General features: G+C 37.2%; 1 protein-coding gene across 34 annotated transcripts in view; it reads right to left on the bottom strand.

Annotated features, from left to right (window-relative positions):
- Positions 1–18180, bottom strand: part of Nrcam (neuronal cell adhesion molecule) — a 264230-nt gene that overhangs the window by 13463 nt on the left and 232587 nt on the right. For 14 of the 34 annotated variants that reach the window (XM_074065001.1, XM_074065004.1, XM_074065016.1 and 11 more), the window contains 6 exons: positions 17298–17523; positions 16753–16868; positions 15019–15223; positions 12586–12708; positions 11773–11958; positions 10825–10860 (listed from right to left, as the gene is read on the bottom strand). In XM_074065001.1, coding sequence (XP_073921102.1) covers positions 10825–10860; positions 11773–11958; positions 12586–12708; positions 15019–15223; positions 16753–16868; positions 17298–17523 — 892 coding nt within the window. The remainder of the gene's footprint in view (positions 1–10824; positions 10861–11772; positions 11959–12585; positions 12709–15018; positions 15224–16752; positions 16869–17297; positions 17524–18180) is intronic. The other 20 variants (XM_074065017.1, XM_020186920.2, XM_074065022.1 and 17 more) reach the window with 3 other exon arrangements.

The following is an 18180-nucleotide window of genomic DNA, read 5'->3' on the forward strand; positions in this document are numbered from 1 at the left end:
TTACTATTTGCTAGGCACTGTGCTAAGGGTACAGCCTCATCTAAGCTTCACAACAATCTTTTGAGGAAGGCATTAGGAATAAACCCATGTCCAGAGAGGGTAAAGAGCTCACCCAAGAGTTGGAGATGGACCCATGTCTGCCAGGCTTCGGTGAGCATGCTACTTGCTATTACACCCTACTGCTATAATGCATTCCTGAAAACACCTCGGGACATCAAATCTGCAAATGTCTGATCACAGAATAAAATGCTTTAGGTACTCTCAATACTGAGATGGGTAAAATGTTTGAAAAGTCCATCATTACATTCTGTTGGCAATATATTACTATAAATTTACATGTTCTCTGTGTACTTTTTCTTCAAAACTGAACCCAAAATCAAGTGGCATAAGTCATCTTGATTGGAGCTAAGGAGTCCTTGTTTTTAGTGTGTTTAATGATTTACAGTCCTGTTATAAATAGCCTCAGCATTTTCATTTTTCATCTAATTAAATGCTACTAATAAGGGAAAACTAGAACAAGAAGCCCAAGTACTAGCAGAAATTGTCTTACACAAATGGTGATAGCCAAAATTGAACTTCCAGCCTACAGCTTGCTACTACATAGCTGTGCAAACACTGGATGTTTCCCTGATAGTTGATACACAAACGTGCACATTGATCTTAGACTTCTGCCCACATGTCAAAAGAAAAATAGTATTTAGTATTTCCCTACCCAATTACTTAAGATTAATTAGGTACTATGAATGAGTAGGTGCATGTGTGTATGTGTGTGCACATATACACTCAAGTGTATAAGAAGTTGAAAGAAAACATAAGTTCTCTAAGTAGAAAGGACTTGTATTGACTTTCCATCTACAAAAGGAAGGATCTGAAGCCCAGAATGACTACCAGAGATTTCAAGCCTCCTTAGGGCATTCTACATGATCTTATCTGCAACATACAGACCCAGCTCATACCCAAGACTGTACAGATCACACACTGACACCGACATGAGATGAAAAGTATGGGTCTTTTCTTTCGAGAATCTGAGCTTCAGTGGGTGGGTATTAGTAGGAATGGGTTGGAGAGTCCATTTTTTACAGTAAAATTATATACATGTATTACTTGAATAATCCATAAAGTGACAAATCAAATAAAAACACAGATAAAGAATATGCACATATAGAATAAGGCAGAGGAGTGAAGTTTGCTTTGTTGCCTAAAAGTTAGTTTTAACCACAGTCTTCTGCTCTCACATTGGTTATTGCACCAGGGATAAACTGTGCTCTGTGGTGGGGCAGTCTCAGAGGAAGTCCTCAGGATCTTGGAATAAACATGGAAGAGACAAGATGAGAGAAATGGCAGTTGTTCTATACTCTTTATGAAGAATCCACTATGTATTAAAATGTCCTGTTATGTTTAGGTGATTAGAAATGTTTAGCAAGGGAAAAAAACCCACCTTCTCCAGAATTTGGAGGAATTTGACAAAAAATTCCTTGGGCTCAGTAAGAACAAATCAGATTTAAATCGTCTGAGAAATGAGAGAGGGGATTCTAACTGAGGGACAGAAGTGAGGTGGGCAGAAGAGTGGGTGGCATTAAAGAGAGACCCAGGCGCACGGGGAGGAAGCACAGTATTAGACACTGCCGGTGGTCTTTGATTTATTTTTCAGTGTGTGCTGTAGGAATAACAAACAAGCCTTAAACCCCCAGACTATAAAAGGTGGTGATGGTGTTAAGAAGACTTATGAAACATATGAGGATGAAAAGCTGAGTCTAGGTTCTTGGAGTTAGCAGAATTCAGAGAGAAACAGCTCATGAAAGCAGGGAGTTAAAAAAGGAGCTGAATGGTAGTTTTCACTCCAAGGACTGACACCCTTACTCACACCTTAACCTAGCATGGGGTGGGAGGATCAAGAACAGTGGAGGGTCACGCCTTCACCCTGGGCCTCACCCTGAGCCCTAAGGACGGAGCATTGAAGTGGGGAGGGGAAGGCAGTTGGAGTAACACAAAGCACAGGTGTGCAAGAGTACTGATAGTATTTGCTCTTAGGAGCAAATTAACCAAGACTGCTAAAATTCAATCAAAATTAATTCTTCTTAACAGTGACATCTACATATAAAAAGTGACAATAACTGACCACAGCCTTGTCCTGTCTCTCCATCCCTGGCACACAGAAATGGCCCCCTCTCGCAGTCATTCATGTCCAACTACCTGGCAGCTGCTGCTGGAATAGCGGGTGCACACCACTGAGGAAAAAAATCATTTTCTAAAGGGGTTTCTTTTGTTTTGTAAAAGGGCAAAAAAAATTGGTATGACTTGATTTGATGGTGAATCTAACTCACTTGCAAGGCAGGAGTACAGAATGGCAGAATAGATGTACCAGGTGCTAACAGAAGCAGTCATTTCTGAGACAACGTGTTCCCTTTGAGTGTGGCATCTGTGACCTTGTGTAGTGGGTGTAGTGAGGGCCTCTCTCCAGGCGTTGGAAGGCTAGGTTTCTAATCCTAGCTCTTCTATGATGCAGCTGTGACCTGGGCAGGGCCTCCACCCCTGAGGACTGATACAGGTGTAAGTGAGTAACAACAGTGCCCACCTCAGAGGACTGTTGTGAGGGCTGAGTGAGAAAACCACTCGTCTGGAGTAGAGTAGAGCTGACTAGATGCAGTACTGCTTCTGTTCCTCCCACTCGGGCTGTATTCTTACTTGAGCTTCTAGTATTTTGAAATGAAAAGTTACTAGCAACAACAAGCAAAAGCCTTATAATACTGACTGTGAATTGATTAGATATTCCCCCTCTACTGTTCCCATTTTAGGTTTAATAATTTAATGCATTTCCTTAGAGCTATATATAAATGGATACAAAATTAGGAACAGAATAATAGGAATTTTTTTCTTAAAGCATGATTATAGCAAATGAATATTTAAAAAATATCATTTGATAAGTTATTGAATATTACCTTGGTTTTTTTCCTCTCCCTCTCTCTATTTTAAACCACTTATGGGTGGATATTTCTAAATTTTTAAGAAATAACTTTAGAAATCATAATGTTTTGTTAATGAAAAACACTACAAAAATCCATTTTGTCGAAGAGTTCTATAGGGATATGCAATATTCCCTCAATAATGCATGAAGTGACACAACATAAGATGAATGTATGACTCACAAATGACACACAGGTGCCTCACAACCCTTGCTTAAATTTACATAAGCAGGGATTGCTTTCCATCTTGTGAGCAAATATGAATTCTCTTGCATTTTGCATGAACATTTATTTACTTCAGAAACTTTACTTTTATAATTGTGTACTGTATAACATTCACATAACTAAAACATATGCAGAGAGCAAAATTTGCTGTGATAAAGTATAATGTATGAATTGTACAATTTCTTGTTTTATACAAATAATAATATTTATATTATTATCTAACCAAACTGCAGGGTCCTGTTGGGTTGTAGTCCATTTTGGCTTAAAGAATCATGACTCTCTTGTAAGTTTTTTCAACTTTGAAAACATTTCAAAAATTTCAGATTATTATTATTTTAAATTAATTATTCATTTATTCACATGTGCATACATTGTTTGGGTCACTGAGGAAAATCTTACAATGTAAATTATATAAAACTGAATTATTTAAATAATATAATTTAAAATCATACTTAAACTCTTTTGTAATTTTTTGGCAACAATGTCACTGGAAAATGATTTACTCTATTCTGTAATTCATTTGATAATAAAGAACCAGAGACAATTAAAAACTCCCAACTCATCAGGGCCCCCTAGAAAGACATTCATGGCCCTACCCACAACACAGCTCCACCAGCCCTGGTCTCCACCTAGGGTGCCTGGTGGCTTCTACCTCTGAGTATGAGCCAAAACTGGTGTGGGGTGTGCCTCACCTGGGCCTGTCTCAAACACATCCTCTGAACTCACAAAACCAGAGTCCCCCTCAGCACCAATTTGAACCTTGTATGCTGTTCCTGGCATTAGACCCTTTAACCCAAAAAAGCTCTGAGAACCATTTACAATTTATTTTCTCCATTCTTCTTTGCCTATAGAAATGTTGCAAAAACAACAAATTTGAACATTTTAAGGGACTAGAAGTCACTTAGTGCTTCAAGAATGGAAAATTCTTTATAAGCCAAAGACAAAACCAAGATGCTTCAATTTATCACTTTAGATTGTTATAAATCTAATCATGTCAGATATATCAATTAAAAAGAAGGCCTACATGAAAATATTCATAAAGACAATTTTGCTGAATATCTATATATTCCCATTATATTATTTCTTTTTACTACAGAGGAAGCTTCCTTATCTGTACCTTGCCTGTTGAGTTTTTCTCAAAAGATGTTTATAAAACAAGAACTGTTATATATAAATAAGCTCAGGTGAACTATGAAGAAATTCTTTAAGATTCACAAGATGAATCTTTTGGCATACTAAAGTGCTTTCAAAATTACCAATTTATAGATTTGAAATTTCCCAAAAATTGGTTTTTCTGAAGGGATAGTTATTTCTAAAAATATTTATTTGCACAATAAAGGCCTGAACAGAAATTTGGATTAGCTCAACATCTTGGCAAACATTTGTTCACACATCCATTGGCTATCAGCTTATTATTCACACAATACATTGCTTGAGGAATGGACAGTAGTTTCCATAAATTGCCGAAAAGTAAAGCTGCCCTATCTCCAGCAGATGTGGCTAGGATGTATCTGACCTTGCAATACATCAGACTTCAAAACAAAATGGATGCTCTGATAAAGTTGTAATTTTATGCAATTGTTTTTGTAAAATTCTATTGCATTAGTTTGGGGAAAATGAATACTTTCAAGTCAGTTTGATTTCTGCTACTTCAAGGTCCAATTTGAAAAAAAAAACTTTTCTTCTTTCCTATTTCTACTTTCAAATTACTCATTAGTACTCTGGTTTACATGTTGTGGGTACAGACCAATTTTAAGTATAATGATATGAAAAATAACGTGTGATAGTGCTTATACCCCTTGTTACCAAGAACATGTAAAAAGAGACTCCTGGTTATATATAAAATGTGTGTAGGCTGATAGTTCACTATTTTTTTCAAGTAACTCTGATTCACTTAATTGAATCAAGTTACTTATCAAGGTGACCCATAGTAAATCCTTAAAAATGTTTTTAATCTATTGAAATACATCCCCCAAGTTAATTAAAAGCAGGGTAATGAAATTGTCTCTTACTGCCTGCTATACCATATTCAATATAAAAGTTCACTTGCTCTGGTCCCTCATATTCCCAAGTGATATTGGCAAATGTCTCAGCAGCTGTGGCAGTGAGATTGCTGATGCTGGGATTTACTGCTCGAACTAAACATACAACAGAAAAAACAAACAAACAAAAATCATAGTGAAGCACCATTCACACAAAATAAAGTAAGTTTAAATACTCTGAAATTGTGCAACTAAAGTTGTTAGAATTTACTATTAAAATTTTCACTTATGCTTCACTCCCATTACAGAAAGGTGTTTTACTTATTACATTACATTATTAGGAAATAATCAGAAATAATAATAAATACATAATACTGAAACGATGAGTTCTAGTATACGGGTTCTGAACAATATAAATAGTGCTGTCCATTAGCTACAGTCCTGGAAACATTAGTCTTCATTTACTAATGGGTGATAGGGATTGCTGAGCAATCCCAGGGACAGAAGTCATTATAGTATGTCAGAGATTTCCAGGAAAAACCCAATAAATACCATGTGGCTGCTTTTCAATTCTATTTGTCACCTCAGTGCAGGTCTCTAAAGAATGTGTTGTGGGTGAGCAGGGATGCTCTTAGAACAGTGCTTTTGACCTGTTTTGAGAATCTGAGTTGCTGAGACACTCTGTTGGATGGTTAGGCCATGGTAGAAGAAAAGGTGCAAAAGGAATGGTCAACTATTCTCTATCAGATGTTAAGGAAGAAGAAATCAAAGGAGTAGGATTTCACTTGATATATCCCAGAGTAAGACAATCTTGTCTAATAAGCATTTGTTATAGAGCATTTTCTGAAAAAGCATAGTGCAACCTAAACAGCTTCTTAAAAATCTGAAGTGTGGAGACTATGTGGTGCTATAGACTTGCTACTGAGTAAGGACAACATCTAAAGTCACTAAAAATGTTTCTTGAAATCATGAGGCTGATAATTCTATCAGCCCTACTTTAATAGCCTGAACTAAAATGACAACTGTGTAGTTACATTAACTTACATAGTTAAAAAATAAGATTAATTTATTATCCCAGAGAAAATGTACTAGCGTAGTACATCAGAAAGCATCGATGGATGTTTTTATTCTCTAAAATGAAAGCAAATAAAATTTGCTAAGTTTGAAGCAAAACACTTCTGCTGAAACAAATGTAACAAAACAGCATTTCTTGGATTAAAAACAGATGTGTAGTAAAGGAGTTAAACAATGTACTTGACCTCTAAAGTATAATTCAACAAAAATGTACATTTTATGCCTTTTGGTGCTCAGTGCAGGAAATAGAAAGCAAAACTGATCATTGAATTATTCAGAAACAATTAATTTCAGTTTTAAAAGGTTTTCTTTGTAAAGAAACAAAGATACGAACATGTATAACCACTGGAGATAATTGTATGGACACATGTAAAACATCAGTGGCAAAGAACCAACTGCAAACCAGTAAGTTTCTCTAAAATTTGTTTTTTAAATCACAGAACTGAGGAATTTAGTCTTGAAGTAATTATGGAAGTTGAAGCAGAAACATTGTGGAATACTTCTAACAGAAGAGCAGTTAGCCACATTTTTTTAAACAGCCATTTCTATGCATCTTGACTTTTCTTTACTTCTTAGACTTTCTTCTCTAAACTGTCTTTATTTTTATGTTTTTTTCTTTCTAGCTTTATTGAAATCAGTGTCTCAGAGAGGTATCAGTTCTCCTATGTTCACTGCAGCAATTATTCACCATAGCCAAGATAATGGAAACTAAGTGCCCACCAACAGATGAACAGATAAAGATTGACTGGCATAGATACAATGGAATATTATTCAGCCTTAAAAAGAAGAAAATTCTGCCATTTGCAACAACATGGATAAAACTAGAAGACATTATGCTAAGTGAAACAAACCAGACACAGAAAGAAGGATATTTCATTTCTATGTGGAATCTAAAAAAGTCAAATTTAGAGAGACAGAGGGTAAGAGGGTCTAGGATGAGCTCAGGAAAAGGAAGATGCTGAACAAAATATACAAACTTTCAGTTACAAGATCAATAAGCTTCAAATATCTAATGTATTAACTACAGTTACTATTAAAGTATTCTATGCTGGAAATTTATATTCAGTTTATTTGTGGTATTAGGGATTGATTTCAAGGCCTATCACTTGAGTCACACACTCAGTCCTTTTGCTTTTAGTTTGTTTTTCCAACAGGGTCTTGTGCTAACTTTGCCTTGCCTGGCCTTGAAGATATATATAACAGACAAGGTATATATATATATATATATATAAATATATATATATAAAAATATATATATAAATATATATATAAATATAAAAAAATATATATATATATATATATATAACATACAAGGGGACCAGGGCTTTTCCTAGTGGTCTCTTCCTGTCTGCTGCTCCCTACTGCAGTCTTTCTCTGTAGATACCTACCAGTGTATGTGGTAGTTATTTACATTTTAGCTTCCTAAACTAAAAATCTGATTCAGTCACTTCCTGATTTAAAACCTGAATGGCTTACCTCTGCCTATAGGCAAATATGAATTCCTTAGCAAGGCATTCATGGCTATTAAGAGGTACTCACATCTGCCCCCTCTCCCCCTCCAGTCACATCTCAGGGGCTTCTCTTTCCCACACACTGGACATTGCAGCTACTCTGGACTGCTGGGTGCAACCCAAACACATCCTGTGTGCTTTCAAATCTTGTGTTTTTGCTTATGTCCCCTACCAAGACTTAAACTCCAACCTCTCCCTATTCCTGACTTATGTGCCAGAAAAAAATGGGGCTTCAAGGCTAGGTTTAACATTATTTTCCTTGTGAGGTTTTTCCTGATCTTGTTTGGCAAAATAAGTGGTTTATTCCTCTATGCTTTGAACTTTCTTCAAAGTTCAGAGATTTAGCATCTCTTACCTGCCAGACTTTAAGTTACAGGCAGGGTCTGTTTTAACCTCTTGACCTATAGAGTCTTAAAAGAAAAGACTGTTGCATTTTATGTGCTTAAGAGAGACATTAGCTATTGAACTCATGGAATCTTTGTATGTTCCTATGTAGTCCTTGTGGTTGTGCAGACCAAACAAAGGTGTGGACTTTAAACTTGATTTTTTTATTTACTGGTTCTTTAGTAAAATCAACTAGTGAGAGTTAGATCACAGGAAGATTCAGCACCAGCTGCTCTTCAGTGCCCTTGGCTCAGTCCTGACTGACTGACCACAGTGGCTGCAGGTCAAGAATGCAGGTTGCTTCCTGCCTTGCAATCACTGTCTTCCTATTTCTGTACCCCAACTCATCCTGTGAAAGTATTCTGAGGGTTACTCAAGGGCATCCGCGTCATCTGCTATGAATAAAGCAATAGCGATCTGTCAGCAAGGGGCATAACTTACATCCATTGTTTGCGCGTTTTGCTTCATTTTCAAAGACGACTTTATAGTCAAGCGCCCAGAACCCAAGACCCCAAAATTATTCAAAGAGACATAGAAATTGAAGCAAAACAGTCAACCAATTACAACTCTTACATAAATATGGAGAGCTTCAATGAAACAAGGGGACAGGTCAAAATAAACGACTTCCGAAGATCTTGAATATTTCCATGCTCAATTTATACTAAAGAAAATGCTAAGAAAAGGGGTAAGTATGGCCTAGGACTGCTAACTGGATTATCGTGGCTTCTGCTGCATGTTCCAAATGATCTTTTTGTAGTTCTACGCTTGGAAGTTTAGGTTTCATGAACAACTCTTACAATTTGTCAGAAAATTTAAAAATGTCCCTTTTTACTTCTGGTAAAAAAAGTGACTTAAATCACAATTCATAATAAAATCATGTTAGATAATGACAGAAATGAGGATAGAATTCGTGGTTAGATTAAAAAAAGAAATATTTTTAAGGAAGGAAAACTCAGGATCATAAATTATGCTTGAGCAGTTTAAATCTAGCCATGGGAAAATATCACTTTGTGAAAGCAATATTTAATTACTACTGCACTATTAAAAGAAATAATATTGCGAATAAGGTCAGATTTAGTCTTTTCTCTTTCCTATTTAAACATCATTCATGTTCTTATCTGAAATCCACCAGATTTTTATATTGGGAACTTAATGAATGTCCAGACTGCCCATTTTTGTTTGTTCTATAATCATAAATAATTCACAATTCAATTTAGTAATATCAAACGCAAAACCGAAACTCTTTTAATAATGATTTATTCTATTTTGAGTTTATTAAGAGCAGAATTCATATCTTCTTTTAAAATGACAAGTCAATGGAAAACTCAAGATTTGCTTCACAGGCAGCCCTACTGATAGCTTGATATCATTGGCACGTCACAGAGACATGTCCACTGTGAAGGAAAATGAGCCAGGCCCTTAGCGGAGTGCTCCAATTGAAGTTATATAGCAGCAAATTATTGTAAAACAACCAGTATTTTAATTAATACTTAATACCAGAAACAAGACATACATACAAAACTGAACAAGTTTACATCTTTCTGTAACAATGTAGAAATTTTGAACTTTTACAACTTTGTCCTTTCAAGTCTAAACAGTATTAAGAGTACTACAGATCTTAGACAACTACTCTAAAATCTCAGATGCACTTTATAATTTGTCAGGGCTCCAAATATAAGCAAATTCTAAGAAAACAGAAGAAATATATCAAGCTTAAACTTATAAGAGTTGAGTAATTTAGTGCAAAAGTCTTATTTCCCATGATCTTCTTTTTTCTCCATTCCTATTGTACTCATTTGGTCTCTAATAGCTCAGGAAAAGTCCTGACTGTGAGTACTACACTTAGAGACAGTGCCCAGTGGCAAGGACTGGCTGTTCTCTAAAAGTTGACAGGTTCACCAACAGTCAGGGGTCAAAGATTGGGGGATCTTTGGTATTGCCATAGGTGGAAGACATGCTACAGCTTATCAAGCACCATTCTCCCAGCAAGTCTTTCTGACACAGAACTGTCAGGAGAACAGGTGTAATCCACTGAGGATTGTTGGCTATAACTCAGAAGGGGGAGACTTGAACAGTTTGGTGAAGACAGGATGGAGTTACACAGTTGAGTGGAGCATGCAGGCTGACTAGAAGACTCACTTACAGGCAATCTGAGTTGAGAGACACAGTCCCAAACCAGTTGTGGGACTTTGCTAAATGGAAATTCCTAATGGGCAGTGTCGTGTAATGCAGTGGAGTGTACAGTGTGTCTATGAGGAGTGCTGCCAAATTAGACTACCCTTAAGCTCAGTGATCTAATTTGTCATAGGCTGTTTTTATAACAAGATTGACACTTCAGAATTTCTAATATGTGGCAGGGAAATGTTGAAGATGTATGACAAATCCACAGTTTTGGTCCTGTCTGATGAAGCCAAAAATTGTATTCTTAAAAGCTAAGATTAGGATTTGCACCAGGGATAAGCTTGAGAAAAAAATGGGGGAGAATTCAATATGTGGCTTTCTACTTGCAGAAACAACTGGAAATTAATTTCAATCAATTTCATTTTGGCCATGATCAGCCAGTATCTTTTCCTTTTGGGGTTCCAAGCATATTTTCTTTTCTCATTTTTACCCATGCTGCACTTCCCCACATTCAACATTGCAAATTTCACACATATATAAAGTCATGCAGATGAGTTATTTTACCTTTGCCTGCACCTACATCAGGTGGAAGAATACCAGCTTTAATGAAGGGAAACAGAAATAGGACACTGTATAGTTAGATGTAACACACCGTGAGCATGTATAGAGATACAAAAAAAGCACTTATATTTCTAAAGCATGCAAGAAGAATGAAGCGTACCATATCAGGTGCAGGGGACAAAAATATGCTGGTATCCCCAAACTTACCCAATATTCAGATCCACACATTACTTAAGGTGCACTGTTCATACTTGTCTAGTGTAAGGCTTAGGATATTTCAAAAACAGTTTTTGGATAGAAATGTAAATTTCTTATGCTATGAAAGATAATCAAATGAGTAATCCTTAAGTAATTTTACAATTTAGAGGCATGAAAATGAGACTATTTTGTTTTCTTTGTAACAGATGACATACCAAATGTAAGGTTCCTTACTCAAACATAAAACCAACACACTATTTAATAACTTCTGATTTCTTACTAGAAAACATAAACTGATATATAGACTAGAAAATTATTTCCAGTGAATCAGGACCAGAATTAGACTTACACACATAGGTCTGTATGTCTTTGTGTGCATATATATGTATTATAGGTATGAATATATATGTGTATATATAAGCATAGGAAAAGAAAAAACTTCGTGTTGTACACAGGAAAACATTGCCTTAAATTTTACATTTAAGTATGGCAAATACTGTAATTTCTCACTTCCACTCCAATATTTTAATATATGTTTCAAAGTTCACATGGCCTTGAAAAAACAGATACCAGATATTCCAGTATGAAGTAAATAAATGACTTATTATTTATCAGAACAAGAAATTACACATAAATGTTTGTGCTGATTAGGTAAGATGGATACAGCAGTAAGAAGGAAAGAGAGAGTGGAACAGGAAGATAAAGACTTTTTTTGTGTGTGTAATATTTAGAATTATATGGATTTATACATACCCAGCTTACCTTCATCCACAGTTGTGATTGCTTCCTCTGTGATTTGACTTCCTGATCCTGCTGACGTTTGTGCATAGAAATAAAACTTATATCGAGTGCTGAAATTTAAATTTTTTAAAGTCCAGCGTGTCTTGTTGGCAGGAATTTTTAAATCTACCACAGGGCCTAATTCATGTGTGCTGTTGACTGTCAATAAGAAATAACAAACAAGTATATTTCCTGTTAATTGCTATGGGAATACTATTGGAAATAATTGTTACAAGCAAAATTGTCAAGCCTGGTTTGCAATGATTTTAGCTAACATAACTAAGTAATAACCTTTTACAGCTTCTATAATGTTAAAATACATGATATGATATAGTATAATGTACAAGGGGAATGAGTTCTCCATTGGCTTATAAACTAGGGGAATTTAATAATTGAATCACAATAGTTTTTATTCTGTGATTTTGCAAGTGGAATAATTTAATGTTAAATAACTCCAAACATTTCTTTTAGCAGCCTGTGCCAAGGGTAAGATGAGGTCATCTTACCATTTTTATTTATAGATAATGGCCGCCTAGCCTAACGATAGGACCCCTGCTAAATCCCATCCTCAAAGATCTGTTTTATTCTACAGAGCACTTACTTTTCAATACATTTATTCATTGTTTATCTTTAAAAAGTAAGACCTGAAGTTCCTTCTGGAATAACCCTGGAAGATATATTTATATATTCTACTGCTATAAATAAATAATCATCTTATATTTTGAGATAAGAACTATTTAAAAAAAAACCCAAACATTTCTCCTTTCCCTCCTTCTGATAACTTACTTGGCTGATATTTTAAGGTATATTCAGTCAAAATGCCATTGGGGTGGCTTGGTGGATCCCATTCCAAAGTGAGAGAGTCCAGTGTAGGGTTAAGAATCTTCAAAGAGGAGGGTGCACTGGGGACTATTAACGAGAGCATAAATCAGCACGGAGGCTTTTAAACATTTCAAAATGTACTGGGATGACACATTTTGCCATGTTTACAAAAGCATCAAGGTTTTGGTTTTCAGTAACTTGTTTTGATTCAGCTGAAAATACATTAATACAAATGTGTGACAACAACCTATTTATTTTCTTCTTTTTCTCTTACTATTTCCATTTAAGTTCATTAAAACTATCCCCTCAAAATACATAATGACTGCCTTTATAGAGACTCAAAACAAATGTTTTAAAGGAGACAGTACTCACTTGACTTGTAAATGGTGTCTCAATAAAGCAGATGGTTGCCAAGTGAAACCATTCTAACCAGACCTTGGAGAGGAAGCAGCTGTGTTCTGGGCCATTGAGGACAGATTTCCCCAACCACCAGGTATCTCTCAATAGTTAGAACACCTGCCTGCTGGGCTTTGGGCATGGGCCAGGTTGTCCAGGTGCAGAGCCATGCCTATCCTGAGCCCTGACAGCTGCCCACGATCTGGTGGTAAAGGACAAAAGCCCCAAATGTTGGCACACCCCAGCCCTGGAGAAAGCCTGAGGGTGTTGGGTTCTCCAAACCGGGGCTGGCACATTACCAGAGGAAACATGTCTGGTCTTCTTTCATTTACTTCCTCAGATAACAACACTAAGGAGGTGGACTTGCTTGCCTCCTCCCCTCTTTTGCCTGCAGCCTAAAACCATGCCTGGAACATAGTTTTAAGCTTCTAAGCTTCCTCAAACCAATAAGTGATTCTTAACTTTCAGGCATTACAGACCCCTCTGAGAAACTGATGAAACAGCTACACACTCCCCCTAAAAAAATACATGTACATTTTGTATACAATTTCAGGAGGCTTGTGGAACTCTTAAATGGCTACATTGATGTCCCGAAAAGGTCTACAGTCTGCAGGTTAAGAGCTTCTGGTTAATATTGTCAGTATCCAAGGCCATGCATGTCGAGTATGCGACATCATGCATGACCTTCCTTCTCACCACTTCTGGCCACGTAACTTGCAGTTTACTGTAGGAGCTGTGTTGGTTCATGCCTTTGTGTTTTCAGACACACTACTTCCTCCTTTCTTTATCCTCTAAGCATCTGGTCAGCTTTTCTACGACACCCTCCTCTGAGTCATCCAAAGGATCAGGGTGGGGCCTCATTGATGAAAGCCTCCAGGGCAAGGTGCCCTGGACCTTCAGCTCTCATCTGTCGTGATGTAAGCTGGGACTCCAGAGACATTATGAGCCCTCAGCCAGGAGCCAGGACAGCACGCGTCTGTCTGTGAACGGCTTTTGTAAAGAGGATCTTTGCAATCCACACAAACTATCGGACATTATCATGGCTGGCTTAGTGCAAAATTCAAAATAGATAAAGCCTACGTTAGTGCCTTTTCCAACCTCTATCCTCGTATGGCTTTTTTGTTTGTTTTTGTCATGCTGGGGGTGAAATCCAGGGCCTTACACCTGCTAGGCTAGTACTCTACCTCTGAGTTACATCCTGTGCCCTCGATCCTTCTTACTACCTGGTCCTCTCTCTCTCATCCTCTAGTCTCCCATTCCTTCTGGTCCAAACTCTTATCTACCCTCTCCTTCATCAATGTGTATTTGATTGTCCCTTACTATCCTACAGTGCTCATACTTGCAATGACTTTTCCCTTTTTTTCTCAATCCATTTGGTCAAGACTTACATCTTCCTCTCCCTCTTCTCTTTCTTCTTTTCTTCTCCCTTTCCCTTTCTCTCTCCAGGCTCTCATTGTATAGCCCAGGCTGGCCTTGAACTCACAATCCTTCTGTCCCTGCCTCCTGAGTGCTAGGATTACAGGTGTGTACCATCACACAGAAGATTTCCAACCCTTTATTCAGCTCAACTTGATAAAAAATTATGGAAGTGCATTGAGAAAGAAGCTATGTAAGTCAACTTCAACTGACAGTAATATTTTCCTTTCTGAGCATTTTTCTTAAGTATCCATTTGGTAATCATGCTTTGCAGATGAGTCTGCTGAGGCTTAGAGAAGTTACAGAATGTCCTAAATAAACATCACATCAACAAGATTTTAGATAGTGAAAGTGTAGAAAAAAATTTTGAGGGAAGAAAGAGCATTCAGGGGCAACATTTTGATTTTGAAGTGTTCCATGTATACTTTGTCCATATATGAGAGACATTTTGCCAGCTTTGTGTGTACTATGGAAAAATCACATTTGACTTCCAGAATAAATGTTCCTTACAGGCCCATCTGTCATGCAAAGCCTCTCAGGCCATACCAAAGACTCCTGGATCTCAGAGACATGCCTATTCCCTACCTCCTTCTGGAGTGTGAAAGGCTCTGTCAGGGCTGGCCGGGCCCTCCCCTTTCCCGTTGACCACTCGGACGTTGAGTGTGTAGTGACTGAAGGGCTCCAGCCCAGGCAGCATGCCATGTGTCTTGCTGCCTTGGAAGGTGAGGATCTTTTTCTCAATGTGACGTCTGTTTCTTTTGGATGAACTCTGTGCCTTCCAATAATAAATCTGAAGTGGCAAGAACAAAAGTCAGGGATGCACAGGCAGCAAACAAGACTCCTCATGCACACAAAACTAAAAGCTACTTTTCCAGAAAATTCCCTTGGTGCACTTTACAAGAAGATTAGTAGCAAAACTAATGGATATTGATTCTGAGGCAAGAGGAACTGAAGCCTTCAGATAACGAGGAAAGTAAATTAAGCCTGCATGACAAAACTGGGCTATGCTATTTTGTGGGAGCAGAATAAACGAAATAAGTGAAATGTCATGAGGCCCAGATGGTTCTCTCTAGAACATGAAGAAAATAGATGAAAATAAGGATTTAAGTATTTTTCTTGTATAAAATATTCTTAAAAATAAAAAAATACTGCCAATGTTTATATACTTTTCCAGAGTTAATACATGTTCATGTATAATAATTCAGTTGGTTTTTTCCTAAAAACCACAGTGAGGCTGTGGTTTTTATTGTTATTATTCCTATATACAGATGAGCCTATGGGCCTGTGGGCTTTTACAAAGTGACCCTCTACTGCAAGTCTAGGGCTTTTCCATTAAGCCAAACTGTACTACTCAATTAAAAATACTTATTTTTTGGTATTAAATTGTAGGCACAGATTTTAGAGAGATGGATAAGAAAAGTGTTTATTAAATTTGGTCATAAATCCAGAATTGTTGTTTGTTAAGATCTTTTAAGTGATTCTTGGAAATTTAAAGGCATTTTTCGAGAAAAGTCAAAATATAAACAGACCTTGGCCAATGTTAGAAAAAGTAAAAAAAAAAAAAAAAAAAAGGTGCCGTACAAAAAATATCCTCTAGGGGTCAGTATTAAATCAAAAGTGTGTGTGTGTGTGTGTGTGTGTGTGTGTGTGTGTGTCTCTCTGTGTGTGTGTGTGTCTCTCTCTCTCTCTCTCTCTCTCTCTGAAGTTCTTTGGCTGCCTATCAATCAGAAATCTCTATGAATCAGTCATTCTGTGCTTTCCAAGAACGAAGAAATTAATTTTCATAAAAATGACCTAGTTAGGAGTATATAAATAATAGTCTAAAGTGATATGAAGTACTTGCGTTGAACATGCAAAATTATCCTGATAACAATTCAGGTATTTGTTAAAGTAATTCAGATCACTACTAGGTGCAGTCTGTTACATTCTAGTTCTTTAAAAGAGTTCCCGGTGGGTGGCGGTGTGAGGGGGAGGTGGCACAATGTATACACATGTAAGTAAATGTAAAAATGATAAAAGGAAAAAGAAAAAATAAACAAAATGTTCCTTATTTTATGGGCATGTTTACTTGTCAGAATGTTAGATCTTCTGTGGAAAAAAATGGAGAAAACATTTTTTCCTCATGAATGAGTAAGATTTCAAGTTAACTCTACTGGGTTTTTTAGATGTGGCCCTGCCTGAGATGACAAATGAACTCTTGAGTTCCTGAGTTCCTGAACAGATGAACCAAGTAACTCCAACCTCTTCCACCGTGTGACATGTGGCTTTTGCCAATGCCCTGTGACAAGGAACAACCACTGAATGCCTTCCTTCACTTGCCCGATAGCCTTGTAAGTGTCCTCGGATGCTTTTCAGAGGTACTGGGTCCCAGTGCACTTCAGCCAGGGTACTGTTGACAACATTCACACGTACATTCCCAGGAGCCACCATGGGGACTAGGGAAAGGTCAGGGGAGGGGTAGAACTGTTAGTGTTCTTTTGAATTTCATGCAAAAATGTCACTATCTCTTGCAGCATGTCCCAACCTATTCGATAGAATCTATAGGATCCTATGTGGATTGTAGATTCTTTTGGCTATCTGGTCATTTGACTTAGTGACAAAAGCTTAAAAAAAACCTCTTTAACATTCTGAATCTGCCCTCCCCCATGTGCGAGAGATAGAATGCACTGCCTTGTACATGCTATGCCTGCCCTCTATTACCGAGTTATACCCGTCTCTGTTTCTTACATAGCAGGTCTAAATTCAGAGAGGTTAGCAAAATGCTTGCCACCTCCCTCCCCTGCAAACCCCAGCACCTCTGGAAGCAGCCTTGGTGGGTTGTTGGGCTGGACAGTAGCAGTAAGGAAATAACATGAGACACTTACGGTCTTCTCCAGAATGTCCCATGACCACAGCTGGCTCCGGAGCAAACCCCGCATCATTCAGGGCCTGAACTTTTATCAGGTATGGGACAAAAGTTGGTGTTCCAGACACAATATATTTGGATACATTTGCCACCAGCACTGATGTCCATTCATCATCGCCATCTTTCTGGCGCCAGCTCACTTTGTACTGAAGGCCTGGACCATTAGATTCAAAACCATTCAGGGGCTACAAGAAAAGCCAAACAGCCAAATCTTTTACAGGAACATCAGCTCCAATCCCCAGACCTAAAGAAAGTGAGCAATGAAACACTAAAATACAAGCTATTAACCATTTTCTCCAGGGACCTCTCATCTTTTTTTTCACTTGTGATGAGATTCAAAGCTTGTTTGGGATCAACATTTCAAAGGTTGTAAATTACTCTGTCAAAGCAGTTAGTTACCATAGAAACCTTTCAAAGTCTGGTTCCCATAGGCAAGGGTGGGTCAGTTTAAAAACATTACCGTTATCTAGATTACTTATACATTCCTGCTTGTGTGATCGTACATCATTGTCCACTTTCTTGGAGACTGAAATTTACAAATGTTTTCCTTTTTTATTATTGCTCTGTCGTTCTATCCTATATGTATGTACATATGTATGCGTACATACATATATACGTATACAAGTATATCCACATATGTGTACACATAAGCATGTGTGTGTGGATCCATCTAAGATAGGTTTTAAAATTACACAAGTAAATCCAGAATATACAGACTAGCCACCTAAAGATAATAAATTGAATAGCTGCTGGGAATAGCTTGATGTTTGTCTTCCAGTGGTTTTATATTATGATGATAATACTAGTTAGCATTTTTCAGCACGTATGTGTGCTAGGCATTA

Source organism: Castor canadensis, chromosome 2 (genome assembly GCF_047511655.1).
Source record: "Castor canadensis chromosome 2, mCasCan1.hap1v2, whole genome shotgun sequence".
NCBI classification, from domain to species: domain Eukaryota; kingdom Metazoa; phylum Chordata; class Mammalia; order Rodentia; family Castoridae; genus Castor; species Castor canadensis.